Source organism: Neovison vison, chromosome X (assembly GCF_020171115.1).
Source record: "Neovison vison isolate M4711 chromosome X, ASM_NN_V1, whole genome shotgun sequence".
Lineage (NCBI taxonomy): Eukaryota > Metazoa > Chordata > Mammalia > Carnivora > Mustelidae > Neogale > Neogale vison.
Genome location: NC_058105.1, coordinates 97,930,387 through 97,944,320, shown reverse-complemented (window position 1 = coordinate 97,944,320; position 13,934 = coordinate 97,930,387). Strand labels below are relative to the sequence as shown.

At 41.8% G+C, this 13,934-nt stretch overlaps 1 protein-coding gene across 1 annotated transcript in view; it reads left to right on the top strand.

The window, feature by feature from the left end:
• Positions 1-13,934, top strand: part of OTC (ornithine transcarbamylase) — a 64,138-nt gene that overhangs the window by 38,438 nt on the left and 11,766 nt on the right. Inside the window, exons 5-8 of the mRNA XM_044234921.1 lie at positions 3,571-3,724; positions 5,640-5,762; positions 12,273-12,326; positions 12,407-12,556. Coding sequence (XP_044090856.1) covers positions 3,571-3,724; positions 5,640-5,762; positions 12,273-12,326; positions 12,407-12,556 — 481 coding nt within the window. The remainder of the gene's footprint in view (positions 1-3,570; positions 3,725-5,639; positions 5,763-12,272; positions 12,327-12,406; positions 12,557-13,934) is intronic.

The following is a 13,934-nucleotide window of genomic DNA, read 5'->3' as shown; positions in this document are numbered from 1 at the left end:
TTAAAAATTTAATGGCCTCAATTCTGTCTCTATTAGGGATCTCAAGCTTTAATATGCAAATTAATAACCTGGAAACCTTATTAAAATGCAGCTTCTGATTCGGTAAATTTGAGTAGGGCCTGTGATTCGGAAATTCATCCATCCTTCCTCTCTTCCTTCCTCTCTTTCCCTTTCTTTTTTCCTTTTCTCTTTCTTTCTCTCTCTCTCTCTCTCTTTCTCTTTCTTGAGTTGGTGTGTTTGGTTTTGATTTTAGCCATTTGAATGGGCATAAATTGATACCTCATTGTGGTTTTAATTTTTTGCATTTCCCTAATGATGAGTGATGCTGAGCATCTTTTCATGTGTCTTTTGGCCATCTGTATGTCTTTAGAAAAATGTCTATTCAGGTCCTTTGCCCATTTTTTAATTGGATTCTTTGTTTTTTTTTTTTGTTGTTGTTGTTGAGTTGCAAATTCTTTTGGCATGGTAATAGTATCTACTACTTACTGATCTCTTACTATGAATAAGACACCATACTATTCCCTTTAAATAGGTAATCTCATGTAATCCTCACAACTCAATAGGATAGATATTACTGTTGTTGTTTTAGAGATGAAGAAACTAAGTCACAGAGAAATTATATAACATTTCCAAGGCCAGACAGCTCATAAGTTACAGAACCAGAACAAGAACCCCAATGGGTACTTTATAATCATAATTATATTTACTCTAACTACTACTATGAGTGGCTTTCCAAATTCTTTTGTCATTAAAAAAAAAAGATTCTTTAAAACTGAAATGGTAGAAGCCTCTATTGTAGAGGTTTCCCTTTAAATAATAAGAAAATGAGATTTTAAACCAAGGGCCATCCTTGCTAGTTTTGTAAGGCTGAAGCTTTAGCTGAGGAAACACCATCACTCTGATTCATGGAAAAAAACTAAAATATGGATCCCAGGCTTTCCTTCCAGATATTTACACGTGCAAAGTTGAGGAAATGTGTTTTAACAGTAAGAACATGGACTTTTTAAAGGATTTATTTATTTTTTAAAAATTATTTTTATTTTTATCAAGTTTAATTAGCCAACATATAGTACATCATTAGTTTTTGATCTAGTGTTCAATGATTCATCAGTTGGGTATAACACCCAGTGTTCATCACATCACTAGCCCTCCTTAATACCCATCACCTGGTTACTCCATTCCCCTACCCACCTCCTTTCTGCAATACTGTTTGTTTCCCTGAGTTCAGAGTCTTTCATGGTTGTCTGCCTCTCTGATTTCTTCCCATTCAGCTTTGCCTCCCTAGGAACAACAAATGTTGGCGAGGATGTGGAGAAAGGGGAACACTCTTATACTCTTGGTAGATTGATTTATTTATTAGAGAGAGAGAAAGAGGGAGAAACAAGTGGGGAAGAGTCAGAGGGAGAAAATCTTCAAGCAGACTCCCTGTGGAACAGAAAGCCTGACACAGGGCTCAATCTCATGACCTTGAAATCATGACCTGAGGGGAAAGCAAGAGTCACTCAACCAACTAAGCCACCTAGGGGCCCCAAGAACATGGAGTTGTTGGGTATTCTTTTTCTTTTCAGCATAACAGTATTCATTGTTTTTGCACCACACCCAGTGCTCCATGCAATCTGTGCCCTCCTTAATACCCACCACCTGGCTCCCCTAACCTCCCACCCCACCCCGCCCCTTAGGTTGTTTTTCAGAGTCCATAGTCTCTCGTGGTTTTTTTTTTTTTTTTAAAGATTTCATTTATTTGACAGACAGAGATCACAAATAGGCAGAGAGGCAGGTAGAGAGAGAGGGAAGCAGGCTCCCCGCTGAGCAGAGAGCCCGACGCGGGGCTCGATCCCAGGACCCTGGGACCATGACCTGAGCCGAAAGCAGAGGCTTTAACCCACTGAGCCACCCAGGTGCCCCAGTCTCTCGTGGTTTACTTCCCCTTCCAATTTCCCTCAACTCCCTTCTCTCCATCTCTCCACGTCCTCCATGTTATTTGTTAAGCTCTGCAAATAAGTGAAACCATATGATAATTGACTCTCTGTTTATTTCACTCAGCACAATCTCTTCCAGTCCCATCCATGTTGCTACAAAAGTTGGGTATTCATCCTTTCTGATGGAGGCATAATACTCCATAGTGAACATGGAGTTTTGACTTAAATTGACTTTGGTTTGAATATGAGCTCCTCCAACTTACTCAGCTGTGTGGTCTGGGGCAAGTTACTTAACCTCTTTGTGTCTTAGGTCCTTCAGCTATGAAATGAGAATAATAACATTCACCTTTCTCTGTGCTATTCGAATTCATGGCCATGATTTGGTTTTCCTTGCCTTTTTGGTGGATTTTTGTGTTTATGATGTCGGACACTTTCTGTCTTTTTTCAGAGATGCTGATAGCTATGTAGGGTACAGGGACAAGGGCTGAATGCCTTCTCAGGCTCAGCCCCCACAGAAGTTTATTGTGGATTGTGTCATTCAAGTTCATGCAGAAGCAGACTCCATAATTAAATTAGACTTGCAAGAGATTGATGGGGGAAACAACTGTGAAGGATGAAGGAAGGAGGAAGCAGAAGTAGGCAGGGAAAGCCTTCAGACCACAGTGCAGGTCCTGCCGTATTGAAGGAAGAAGAGGGAGGAAGGAATAGGGTAAAAAGAACCTGAGAGTGCAGCAGAGGTCTGAGAAAGTCTTGGCCAGGACAATGGGGAACCTCAGAGCAAGGACTGCCCGTTGGAGCAGTCCCATGTCAGGCAGACTAACTCAGCTCTGGTGCCCCCACTCTGCTCAGCCATTGGCTGGGAATATAGTATGGGAGGAGTGTGGCTTTACTGGAAACACTACAGTGTATCCCAAAAGTGCAGCAGCTGGGGGTTGTCGGCTAATGGGACTCCTCCCAGAAGGTTCTTTCTTGTGCGGCAACCTGGGTGTGCAACATTCATGGCTGCCACACACGTACTTTCAATTTTACATTGAAAATGTATATATGTCTGTGGGATGACATCAAAGAAAATGAGCCACATGCCAGACCATTAATGTCACTCTGTATACCTTGTTTTGGTCTTGTTCCTTTTAACTTTACCAACTGCCCCTTATCAATTATAATTCATTGTCATAACTTGCTAGGCCCAAAATTGATTTCTTACCCCTGTAAAAAGCAGTAAAATCAGTGATCACTGGATGAGATCAGTGGAACAACATCTGGCTCCTATAATGACTACATGTTTAATATTAGCTTTTATTTTTTTAGATTTTATTTATTTATTTGAGAGAGAAAGGGGTAGTATGAGAGAGAACATGAGCAGTGGGAGGGGCAGAGGGACAGGGACAAGCAGACTCCCCAGTGAGTGGGGAGCCTGAGGTGGGGCTGGATCTCAGGACCCTGGGATCATGACCTTAGCCAAAGGCAGATGCTTAACTGACTGAACCCCCCAGGTGCCATAATATTAGCTTTAAAATCTGTCATGTTACGTAGCTGTAACCTTGTAACAATTCTAATTTATTAGCATTTCTTACTCCTGTTTAAGATCATGTCTAAAGAAGGAATTATTAAGCATAATTAACTTAGATTATCTTTTCTTGGTCTCCTGCAGTGTGTTGTCTAGCATGACAGATGCAGTGCTGGCTCGAGTGTACAAACAATCAGATCTAGATATTCTGGCTAAAGAAGCATCCATCCCAATCATCAATGGGCTGTCAGATTTGTACCATCCTATCCAGATCCTGGCTGATTACCTCACGCTCCAGGTTGGCTTATTTCTTTGCCTTACATAAAAGCAAAATAAATAAATTGTTCCCAACTAGCTCTAAATGGAACCATTTGAATCATGGTATTGGTGTTTTGTTTTCAAATATCACTTTGGCAAAGAACTATAGCATATGTGTGAATGCTAGATCTCCAAAGGAGACAGGGCATTGTTAAAAACAGATCCTCAGATCCTTCTATTCTCAACTCAATTCACAACCTCTTTTAGTCCCAGCCCCCCCATCCCCTCTTCTTTCAATCACTGTTTTCTGGGGACATATTTAACACAATGGATGAACAGAGAATGCTGGAGCATATAGAATGGAAATGTTTTATGGAATCCTACGTACATCCGGCTCTGTGGCTTGGGAATGAAGACTGGTTGAGTATGCTTTGAATATTCAAAATGGTCCACTACCAAATCACTTTTTGAGAGGGAGGCCATTTTCTATCATTTTAATAAACTGATTGCTTGAGACTGGAGTTAAGAACACATAGAATTTATAGAACCGAGGCAAAATTAGCCATGTCCCCTTAAACTAGAAACTTGAATAACTTTGAAAAGATTCATCTCCTTTGGCTTGCCACAGCCAATCTACATGGTCTTGCCATTAGGAATCCTGACAATCATGGTTTCTGTGTGGATGGACTGTTCTGGAAGACAGGGAGAACTGATGGGTCCATATTCCTCCTTATTTGAATAAGCCACACACATATGAATGTGAAGTTAAACTCAAAATGGAATAGAACTCTTTGGTGATGAGGATAGGATTCATGCAGAGAAGATGATACAACAATGTTAGATACCAAGTGGCTGCTGGCAGGTGTGGCTTTACATATATGCCAGATAATTTAATGCTCCCCCCTGGGGCTTCATCATTACAAGATTACAGATTCACTGAAGGACAATAAAATTTCCTATTCATCATATTGTCCCCTGCATGGCCTGGTGCAATGTCTTCATATAGAATATTCAAAGCAGGAGTTGAGTGAATAAATAGCAGCTTATTAAAAACATGGCATTTAAATCAGATGGACTTGGATTTAAATCCTAGATTCACCGTGTAGTAGTTCTGCGACCTCAAAGTTGTTTAGCCTTTCTATTTTTAAAACATTATCTTTATGAATATATAAAATCTGTGAAGCCTACAGACACTTCAAGAAAAATAAAACAAATGCCCTTAAGCCTATTACATAGTTTTGTCAAATCTTACTTTAGAAATTTTTTGTTTTTAAATAATATAAAGAGTTGAAGCCTACTGTGTAACTCTCCCTGATCCCATTTCCTTTCACCCCACAAAGAAATTATTTTCCTGATGTTTGTATTTATAATTCCCAGGCATGTGTTTATATTTTGACTACACATCTATATCTGTAAACAACCAAAATATTAATGAGCATGTTTTTAAATTTTATATAAATGCAAACATAGATACCATGTTCCACTGTTCCAGATGCATTGTGTTTCCCCATTCTAATACCAATGAATGTAAGCTCCATAAAGGTAGTGATTTTTTTTCTCTCCTTTCTTCATTGTTCTATCTCCAGGACCAAGGAAAGCCTCTGGACATTGATGGCACTCAATTTGTTGAGTGAATGAATGAATGAACGAACGAATGAATGAATGAATCCAACAAAGATTCAGATTTTAAACGTATGAAACTATGAGTCTCTGTATGAGTTTATATGATGTCATGGTTTAAGACATTAAGTCATTTTGATATTTATTGTGATTGTACATCCATATTATTGAATTGTTCTATATAATGCAAAAACAAAAAACTAGTAGTTTATTCATTCCAACAAAGCTATAAAAATGAGGTGAAGGCTGACTCTTTCTTTTATTTTAGCTCTAATAATTGTTTCACACAAGTGGCTTTCCTCCTGGATGTAATCTCCTCCTCCCTTGGCTTTTAGGAACACTATGGCTCTCTGAAAGGCCTTACCCTCAGCTGGATTGGGGATGGGAACAACATTCTGCATTCCATCATGATGAGTGCTGCAAAATTCGGGATGCACCTTCAGGCAGCTACTCCAAAGGTAGGGGAACTTTCTGCCTTGAGACTAAGCCCCTCTTAAATCATCCCAGATACAACTACCAGTGAAAACAAACCAGTCTTCCATTCAAGGAAGGTACAGGTGAGGCCACAAACTTAAGGCTATGTATCTAGCATTACTATTACATTTATGTGGCCTCTTGAGTGCCCATTTCCCATGAAGCCTCTCTTCTGTGAGTCTTTCTTAAAAGCCTCTCTGAATTATCCCTTTGACGGCCCTGAAGCCAGCCATTATGATGACTGGCATCCTTGGGCACCGCTACAACAGAGGCTGAAGAAAGCAATGAAATCCAGACAGTGTAGAATTCCCAAGGCATAGAGAGAATGTCATCGCTTTTCTAATTCTGCAGTTTAGAAGAAAAAATGTCAATCTAGTGTGAAGGTCACAGTGATGGCTTCTATACCAGCTTAATATTTCAAACTCAACTCCAGGGGCCCTGCAGCTTTTCGAATCTGAGTCCCACGCGGCTGTGAAAATGTCCCCAATTTACTTCCTACTCTGCTGCTAATCTCACAGAGAATGTACAGGAGGCATGACTTCTTTCACAGGTTATTTTCAAAAGTAACACTTTTGATATGTAAGAAGCTGGTAATAGTTGCTGCCTCTGAGAAGGGGAACTGGGAGGTTCAAGGACAGAGATAGGAGGGAGACTTTATTTTCATGGTATATCCTTTTATGTGGTTTGAATTTCTCAACATGTTAATGTTTTACCTACATAATGACATAAATCCATAGATAAACACACCCAAATAAAAAAGTGTAGATGCCTCCAAGAGAAGCCCTATGTTAAGACACTCCCTGCCTCATACAAAATAAATAGGCCTTTTACAGGACAAAAATTAATGTACAAGAGACTCATACACAAACCAGTACTGAAGAATCCCCACAGAACCTTTTAAATATTCCATCACTGGGGCACTTGGGTGGCTCAAGCCTCTGCCTTCGGCTGAGGTCATGATCGAAGGGTCAAGCCCCACATCGGGGGGTCTCTGCTCAGCAGGGAGCCTGCTTCCCCCTCTCTCTCTGCCTGCCTCTCTGCCTACTTGTGATCTCTTTCTGTCAAATAAATAAATAAAATCCTTAAAAAAATCCCATCACTACTGAATATTTTCCCCATTATATTTCTGATTGGCTAATGATACCCAATCAGGAGTCTTTTTTTTTTAATGGATTTTAAAAAAGATTTATTTATTTATTTGACAGAGAGAGAGAGATCACAAGTAGGCAGAGAGGCAGGCAGAGAGAGAGGGGGAAGCAAGCTCCCTGCTGAGCAGAGAGCCTGATGCAGGGCTCAATCCCAGGATCCTGAGACCATGATCTGAGCTGAAGGCAGAGGCTTAACCCACTGAGCCACCCAGGCGCCCCTCCAATCAGGAGTCTTTAAAGGGAAAACTCCCCTAAACAGAGACTGTTTCAGAAACAAAGTGAAAGATAAAACCAGCCCTGTCATTAAGAGCAACTATTCACAATTACTGTGGACTAGTGTGTTTCTGACCAGGCATCTGTTTGCTGCTATTTCAGTAGTGAGTGCGAGGGTTCCCTCTAACAAACTAAGACGTCCAGAGGCATCTTAAAATTACTAAGGCCTAAAATTGCTCCCTGCTTCTGCTTCTTGAGTTTGAGATGTTTATTTGCCAATTACCAGGAACATGAATTACACAATATGGGTTAATGACTGAATTTCTATAGGAAATTCCCCAGTCCCCCAGGCTTTCATGCACTCTTCATCCCTTCCTGCACCAGTGTCTCAGGCTGAGCTCCCCACAAGGGACTTAGTGAGGATTTGTGTACAGGTATTAAAGGAGTACTCCTAAGGAAGACCTGCAGGAGAGGAGGAGAAGGACAGAGAGAGGGAAGAATCTAAGTAAGAGGGCCATTTAGAGTCACTAACCATCCCGGTTTGCCTCAGGCGGAGGGATTTCCAGGGACATCAGACTATCGGTGCTAAAAGTGGGATACTCCTAGGCAAAGGGCATGATTTGGTCACTCTCGTACCATGTCAGGCATCATCCTACAGAAGGAAGCTACAGCCTGAACCCACAGGTGAGCTCAGAAGCATAACTTATGCCCCAGAGTTGTCTCAAGCTGAGGCAAGGAAAGTGGGCTTGCTTCCTCTTTTTTAAAAATTTTATTTATTTATTTTAAAGAGAGAGAGAGAAAAAGAAAGAGAGAGAGAGAGAGAGAGAAAGAAAGCGCACAAGCGAGGGGAGGGGCAGAGAGAGAATCCCAAGAGGACTCCACACTGGGAGCCAATGGGGGGCTCTGTCCCAGGACTCTGAGATCATGAACTGGGCCAAAATCTAAAGTCGGATGCTTAATCAACTGTGTCAGCCGCACACCCCAGTAGGTGGGCTTTCATACTTTGAACAGTCATTGGTCAAAGGCAGCAAGGGGAGGTGGGGTAGTAAATCCCCTGGCACTTTTGGCAAGAAAAGCAGCCGGGTAGCCAGAGGGCTGTTTTCCCAGGAAGAGCTGTAAGTGCTGTTAAAAGCCCATTGAAATGGGGAGAGGGAGCAAAAGCTGTGAAAAGAAATCCTACGATGGCCTCTGTGTAGAGCACCGGCATTGTCCACTGTCTCCTGCCAAAGAAAAAGAAAACAAAATGCTTTTCGCTAGTGCTCTTGCTGAACCAGTTTGAGTCAATGTGCCATCTGTTATAACAAAGTACCACACACTGGGTGGCTTCAAATGATAGAAATTTATTATTTACAGTTCTGGAGACTAGAAGTCCAAAATCAAGATGGCGGTGGGGCCATGCTCTCTCTGAAATCTCTAGGAAAGAATCCTCATCTCTCTCCACAGCCCCAAGCTTCCTGGGCTTGTGGCTGCAACCTTCCAGTCTCGTCCTCCATATTCTTGCCTTTATGTCTCTGTTTCTCTGTACAGATGCCCCTCTTCATAGGAGAATGTCAGTCATGTTAAAAGTAGGCCCGCACTGGGGCGCCTGGGTGGCTCAGTGGTTTAAAGCCTCTGCCTTTGGCTCAGGTCATGATCTCAGGGTCCTGGGATCAAGCCCCACATTGGGCTCTCTGCTCAGCAAGGAGCCTCCTTCCCCCTCTCTCTCTGCCTGCCTCTCCACCTACTTGTAGTCTCTGTCAAATAAATAAATAAAATCTTTAAAAAAAAAAAAGTAGGCCCACACTAATCCGGTATGACCTCATCTTAACTCCTTACATCTGTCAAGACCCTCCTAGATAAAAGTTACGTTCTGGCTGAAAATGAATTTTGGGAGGATACTCTTCTACCTAATACACTTGCCATAGAAGAAATGGCAGACACAGACAACAGCATGTATTAGAAGCCACCCTATTATAGTAAACTGTGGGGACTTAGAGAGAGAATTCTTTTTTTTTTTTAAGATTTTATTTATTTATTTGACAGAGAGAAAGAGGTCACAGATAAGCAGAGAGGCAGGCAGAGAGAGAAAGAGGGGGAAGCAGGCTCCCCACTGAGCAGAGAGTCTGATGCGGGGCTCAATCCCTGGACCCTATGATCATGACCTGAGCCGAAGGCAGAGGCTTTAACCCACTGAGCCACCTAGGTGCCCCTCAGAGAGAGAATTCTTACAGCAGATAATTCTCTTTCTTTTAGCATAAATGGAAATGAAGGGTCAGATCCGACTTGTGCTTAAGGTGATTCTCCTTCACTTTATGGGAAGAGTTAACACACCGTCACCCAAATCTAGTTGGAAGAAAAGCTCTGTATTAATGCAAACTGTGATTGCATTTGGTTTTTACAGTGACAACATTTATTGACAGTAACTGTTCCCTGATAGAAGATACTTCTGGAGAGGCTTTATTCTGTTGGAAAAATATAGGATTTAAACATTTTATGGTATATCAGAGATGTTTTATTACCACCAAAGGGAAAAATTTGAATCTTACAAAGTAATTTCAATATTGTTCTTAGGCAAAAACTCATTTAAATGACAGACAGCATTAAAACTTTGTCAAATCTTGGTGGGAGTGAGAGTTTTAAAAAGTCTTTGGGAAAGCGTGATAGTGCAGAAGTTGTTCAGTTAATTTATTGTAAATTTAAGAAGCCCTGAAGTCTCCAAGGCCATAATTAATCTATTTCCCCATTCTTCAACTGGGAATAACTTGCATGTTCAAGAAAACATAATTTTGTCCTTGATTGTAAAATTGCTCCATAAACTATTGATGGTAATGATTTTAACATTGTTCTAAGTGAATATTTAGACTGAACTGGGTTTGTTAATCACCTTCTTCCTCTGGTTTTAAGATTTATGTAAAAGCCAATGAGTGATTTAGTATTGAAAGCTGAGCTGTGAGTAAAGAATTCCTCTTTGTATTCTCAGTCATGGCCCAGTGCATGCAAGGTTGGGTGATTTTCTAATTTCCAAACCTCTCTGTTGGTTCTCTAAGTACTTATTGATTCCTTCTGTAAGAATGATTATATGTAGGGAGTATAAAACCTGCTCTCTAGAGGGAAGGCTAAATTTTCAGGGCAGGAGGCACATAGGGTAATGGCCAAGCCTCTTCATTTATGTTTACTGGTATGAATGGTCACATTAGTTACTAAATTAGCAAAGCTTTATTAATTACCTTTTCCACATCCCGATAAAAGAGCTCTAGAACTTACGGCTATTTGAGGGCGGTCTAAAATGTCTGTGTCACCATCATCAGCGTCATGTGTAGTTTCTTTCAAGAATTTTGTTATGAGAAGGAACTACGATAGACACTCATGTGCAAATAGACAGTTTCAAAGGAATGAACCTGAACATGCCTGTGACAGGCTGAGGTTCCTAGGAGTAGACTCTGAGACAGAGTTTGGTGTGCAGGATGCTTATTAGGGCACGCCCTTGAGACCAAACACCTGTGGAAGGGAAGGGAAGAAAGCAGGAGTGGGCAGAGGAAGAAGCCGAGCCGCACTGCAGGTCGAACAACAGCCTCATCTGACCTTACAGAGACTTCTAGATCCAAGATGGCCATTTAGAGCTGTTTCAAGTTGGGAGGAGGGAGTCAAGTTTCCAACCCCTTCTGTCAATCAGTCATTGAATGTAGGTCGCCCCAGAAGGGGATGTGACCTTGGATGAGTCAGCTCTCTGCAGCTGAGGCAATGCCCAAAGAGGGCTGGCGGCTGAAAGCCATCTTCTGGCAGCACGCCCAGCAGCTGGGGGAATAAGTTCTTTATTCATGAAGGGGGGATGTGAGTGGCATATCACAGTGTGTATCACAATGCTCCACTGAGAATTTCTAAAACCCAACTTATAATAAATGCTAAGAATTCGGGAAAATGAGAAGGATGGAGGAAGGTGAGAATAACTGTGCTGTTTGGACTGACAAGACCTCCATATGGAGGGTCCAGAGGTGAGGCTGGGCTAAAGTCTGACAAAAGAAGAGCTGACATGTTCCAACAAAGACCCCCAGGAGGGGACAGAAGGAGGTGTTCAAGGGTAAAAGGCTGAGATGGCAGAAAAGGGCAAGACATAGTACGAAGATAACAATAAGATTGCCTTTCCTACAGCAAGATGTTGAGAAGAATTAAGAGAGACAGAAACAGGGAATGTGGGGGCAGGGGGAAGCCTTGATACTCTTAATCAGCTTGGACTTAAGGAACAAGTGGTAAACATTGCAGGCTTCAGAGAAAACAATCCTTGCTGCTGTTGACAGAACAGATTGGAGGGGGAGAGGGGAGGTGCAGGGCTACCTGGGGCGTCTGGAATAGCTTGGGGTGGGGGAGGCTTTAGTGCCCTCTAATGTCCCCTCACCCAGAGTTGAGACTCCAAGCAAGCGAGGCCCCTCTGGTGCGCCATTTGTGCTCACAAAGACTCTGACAGTTCTGCTTAAACTCTGTCTCAGCACCTCGCTTACTTCACCCAAGCCCCGACCCTGCTCTCACCAAACGATCCCAAACAAATATATTTGAGCAAAAGCAGGGTGCTTGTGGTGTAAATGGCATTTCAAAGCACGAGTCCTGCACTCAGAACACTGGCACATGGCCTGTGAGTATCTAGCTGGGGTGCTTGGGGAAGGTTCTTCTGCAGAGGAGACATTTGACCTGAGACTTGAAAGCGTTAGCCACATGAAGCAAGCAGAGAAAAGCATCCCAGACAAAAACAAAAACACAAACAAACACAAACAAAACATTGCAAAAAAAAAAAAAAAAAAAACCCACACAGCTCGCGGAAAGATGGAGACAAAATGGCATCTGCTTGTAGAATTACATATGTAATCCTCTTAACACTATTAGAGGAAGGAGAAGGGGCCCTACTGAGAGCTGCAAAGCACCACGCCCTGTTTATCTGATAATTAAAGAGGTCAAGGATAATAAAAGATGGGGCAGCCGGTTACCTTGTTAAATTCCCAAAAGCCCTATGAAGGTTTGGAATTTAGATGTCAATACCATATCCCACTTGAAGCAGCAAAAAGAAGGACAGCGGGCTTGCTATTGAGAGGAAAATAATGCATATATAAGACAACCTAATACAAAACAATTGCCTAAATAACAGTTGACTTCTTCCCCCTGCAGGGTTATGAGCCAGATCCCAGTGTGACCAAGGTGGCAGAGCAGTATGCCAAGGAGGTATGCTCCTTATATGTAAACTTAGAATGGCCTTTCTCTGTCCCATGAACTTGTTTAACGGCCATGCTTGTGTATGCTAGAACGGCACCAAGCTGTCACTGACAAATGATCCATTGGAAGCGGCTCGTGGAGGCAATGTGTTAATTACAGACACATGGATAAGCATGGGACAAGAAGAGGAGAAGAAAAAGCGGCTCCAGGCTTTCCAAGGTTACCAGGTTACAATGAAGGTACAAAGTGATGCCTCTCTGAAGGTTCATTAATTCCATTCACAAAGGGCCGAACCATCTGATCACTCATTCGCTTTAGGGACAGTAGACTGTCCTCTCCTTCCCTATAAAGGACTCGCTGACTGCATCCTCCAGGGATTTCTCTCCTCCTGAAGCTTAGCTATGGATGTTCTTTGGAAAGACTCTTTTGTCCTGGATGCAGGCATTTGCAGTCAGGCAGAAGAGAGAAGCAAGCTTTTCCCTCTCACAGCGATGGAGGCATGGAGGCATCAGAATGCTTTGCTGTGTGTGTGTCTAGAGACACTGTTACTTCTGTTGCATGCAGTTTCTTCTGATTTCTCCTCTAAGAAAAGCTGCATAATTAGGTTCTTCAGGCTAGTCCTTGCCTCTAGTTGTTCAGGACACTCGAGTCCAGTTTAGCTTTGCTTACGGCTTCCAGGGCATTCCCAGGGGAATGATGCCTTTCATTAAGATCTGAAGCAAGTCTTCTCAGTGCTGAGCAAGCCTCTGAATTGCCTGGAGCTCTTAATACATAGCTGGCAGGACCCCACTCCCCCCGGGGTTCTGAATTAGATTAGAGGTGGGACCCAAGAACTGGCATTTATACCAAGTTCCCAGGTGATGCAATGCTGCTGCTCCAGGGTCACACTTTGAGAACTGCTCTTCTGGAGAAAACTACCAGGCAAGTATACGTTGGGATTTTGTCAGCAGAGCAGCTAGTCTGTTTTGGTGGGGAAAGAGACTGAGCAAACACATCAGATATTTCATTGATAAAGCAATATGTAAATACTAGCTCCTTATTTATCCATGTGAATAGAATGAAGTTTGGAAAATAAAAAGTGGAAGCGTCTTTCCTATATCCTTTCAACAGTGACTATTCCCAGAGGGAGCCATGGTTCGACAATTTGATGCATCTCTTTGCAGACCTTTTCTGTGTATTTATATATGACTTCATATACACACACAACTATTAATATCTCGTAAATGGCATATCGGACATATTATTCTGACTTACTTTTCCCACTTAACAAATCTTAGATTTTCTTGTCCATTTATTTAGATATTTTTCATTATTTTAAATGGTTGCATAAAATTCCAAGGTCTGGGGGAACTATGATTTATGTTGATAAATTGGGCTGTTTTTAATGATCCCAATTACAAAAAATGCTGCAATGAATATCCTTATACGTATTTCTCTGTGCAAGTATTACTGGAGAATAGATCCATGGAAAAATAAGTTCTGTGTAAAGTGGTATATACTTTTTAAAATAGGTAAATGCTGCTAAATAGCCATCCAAAAAGAATTGATAATTTCTACTCTCTCCATACTCTTTCTACTCTTAGTTGTTATTTACATTTTTAATTTTTAAAATCTGTA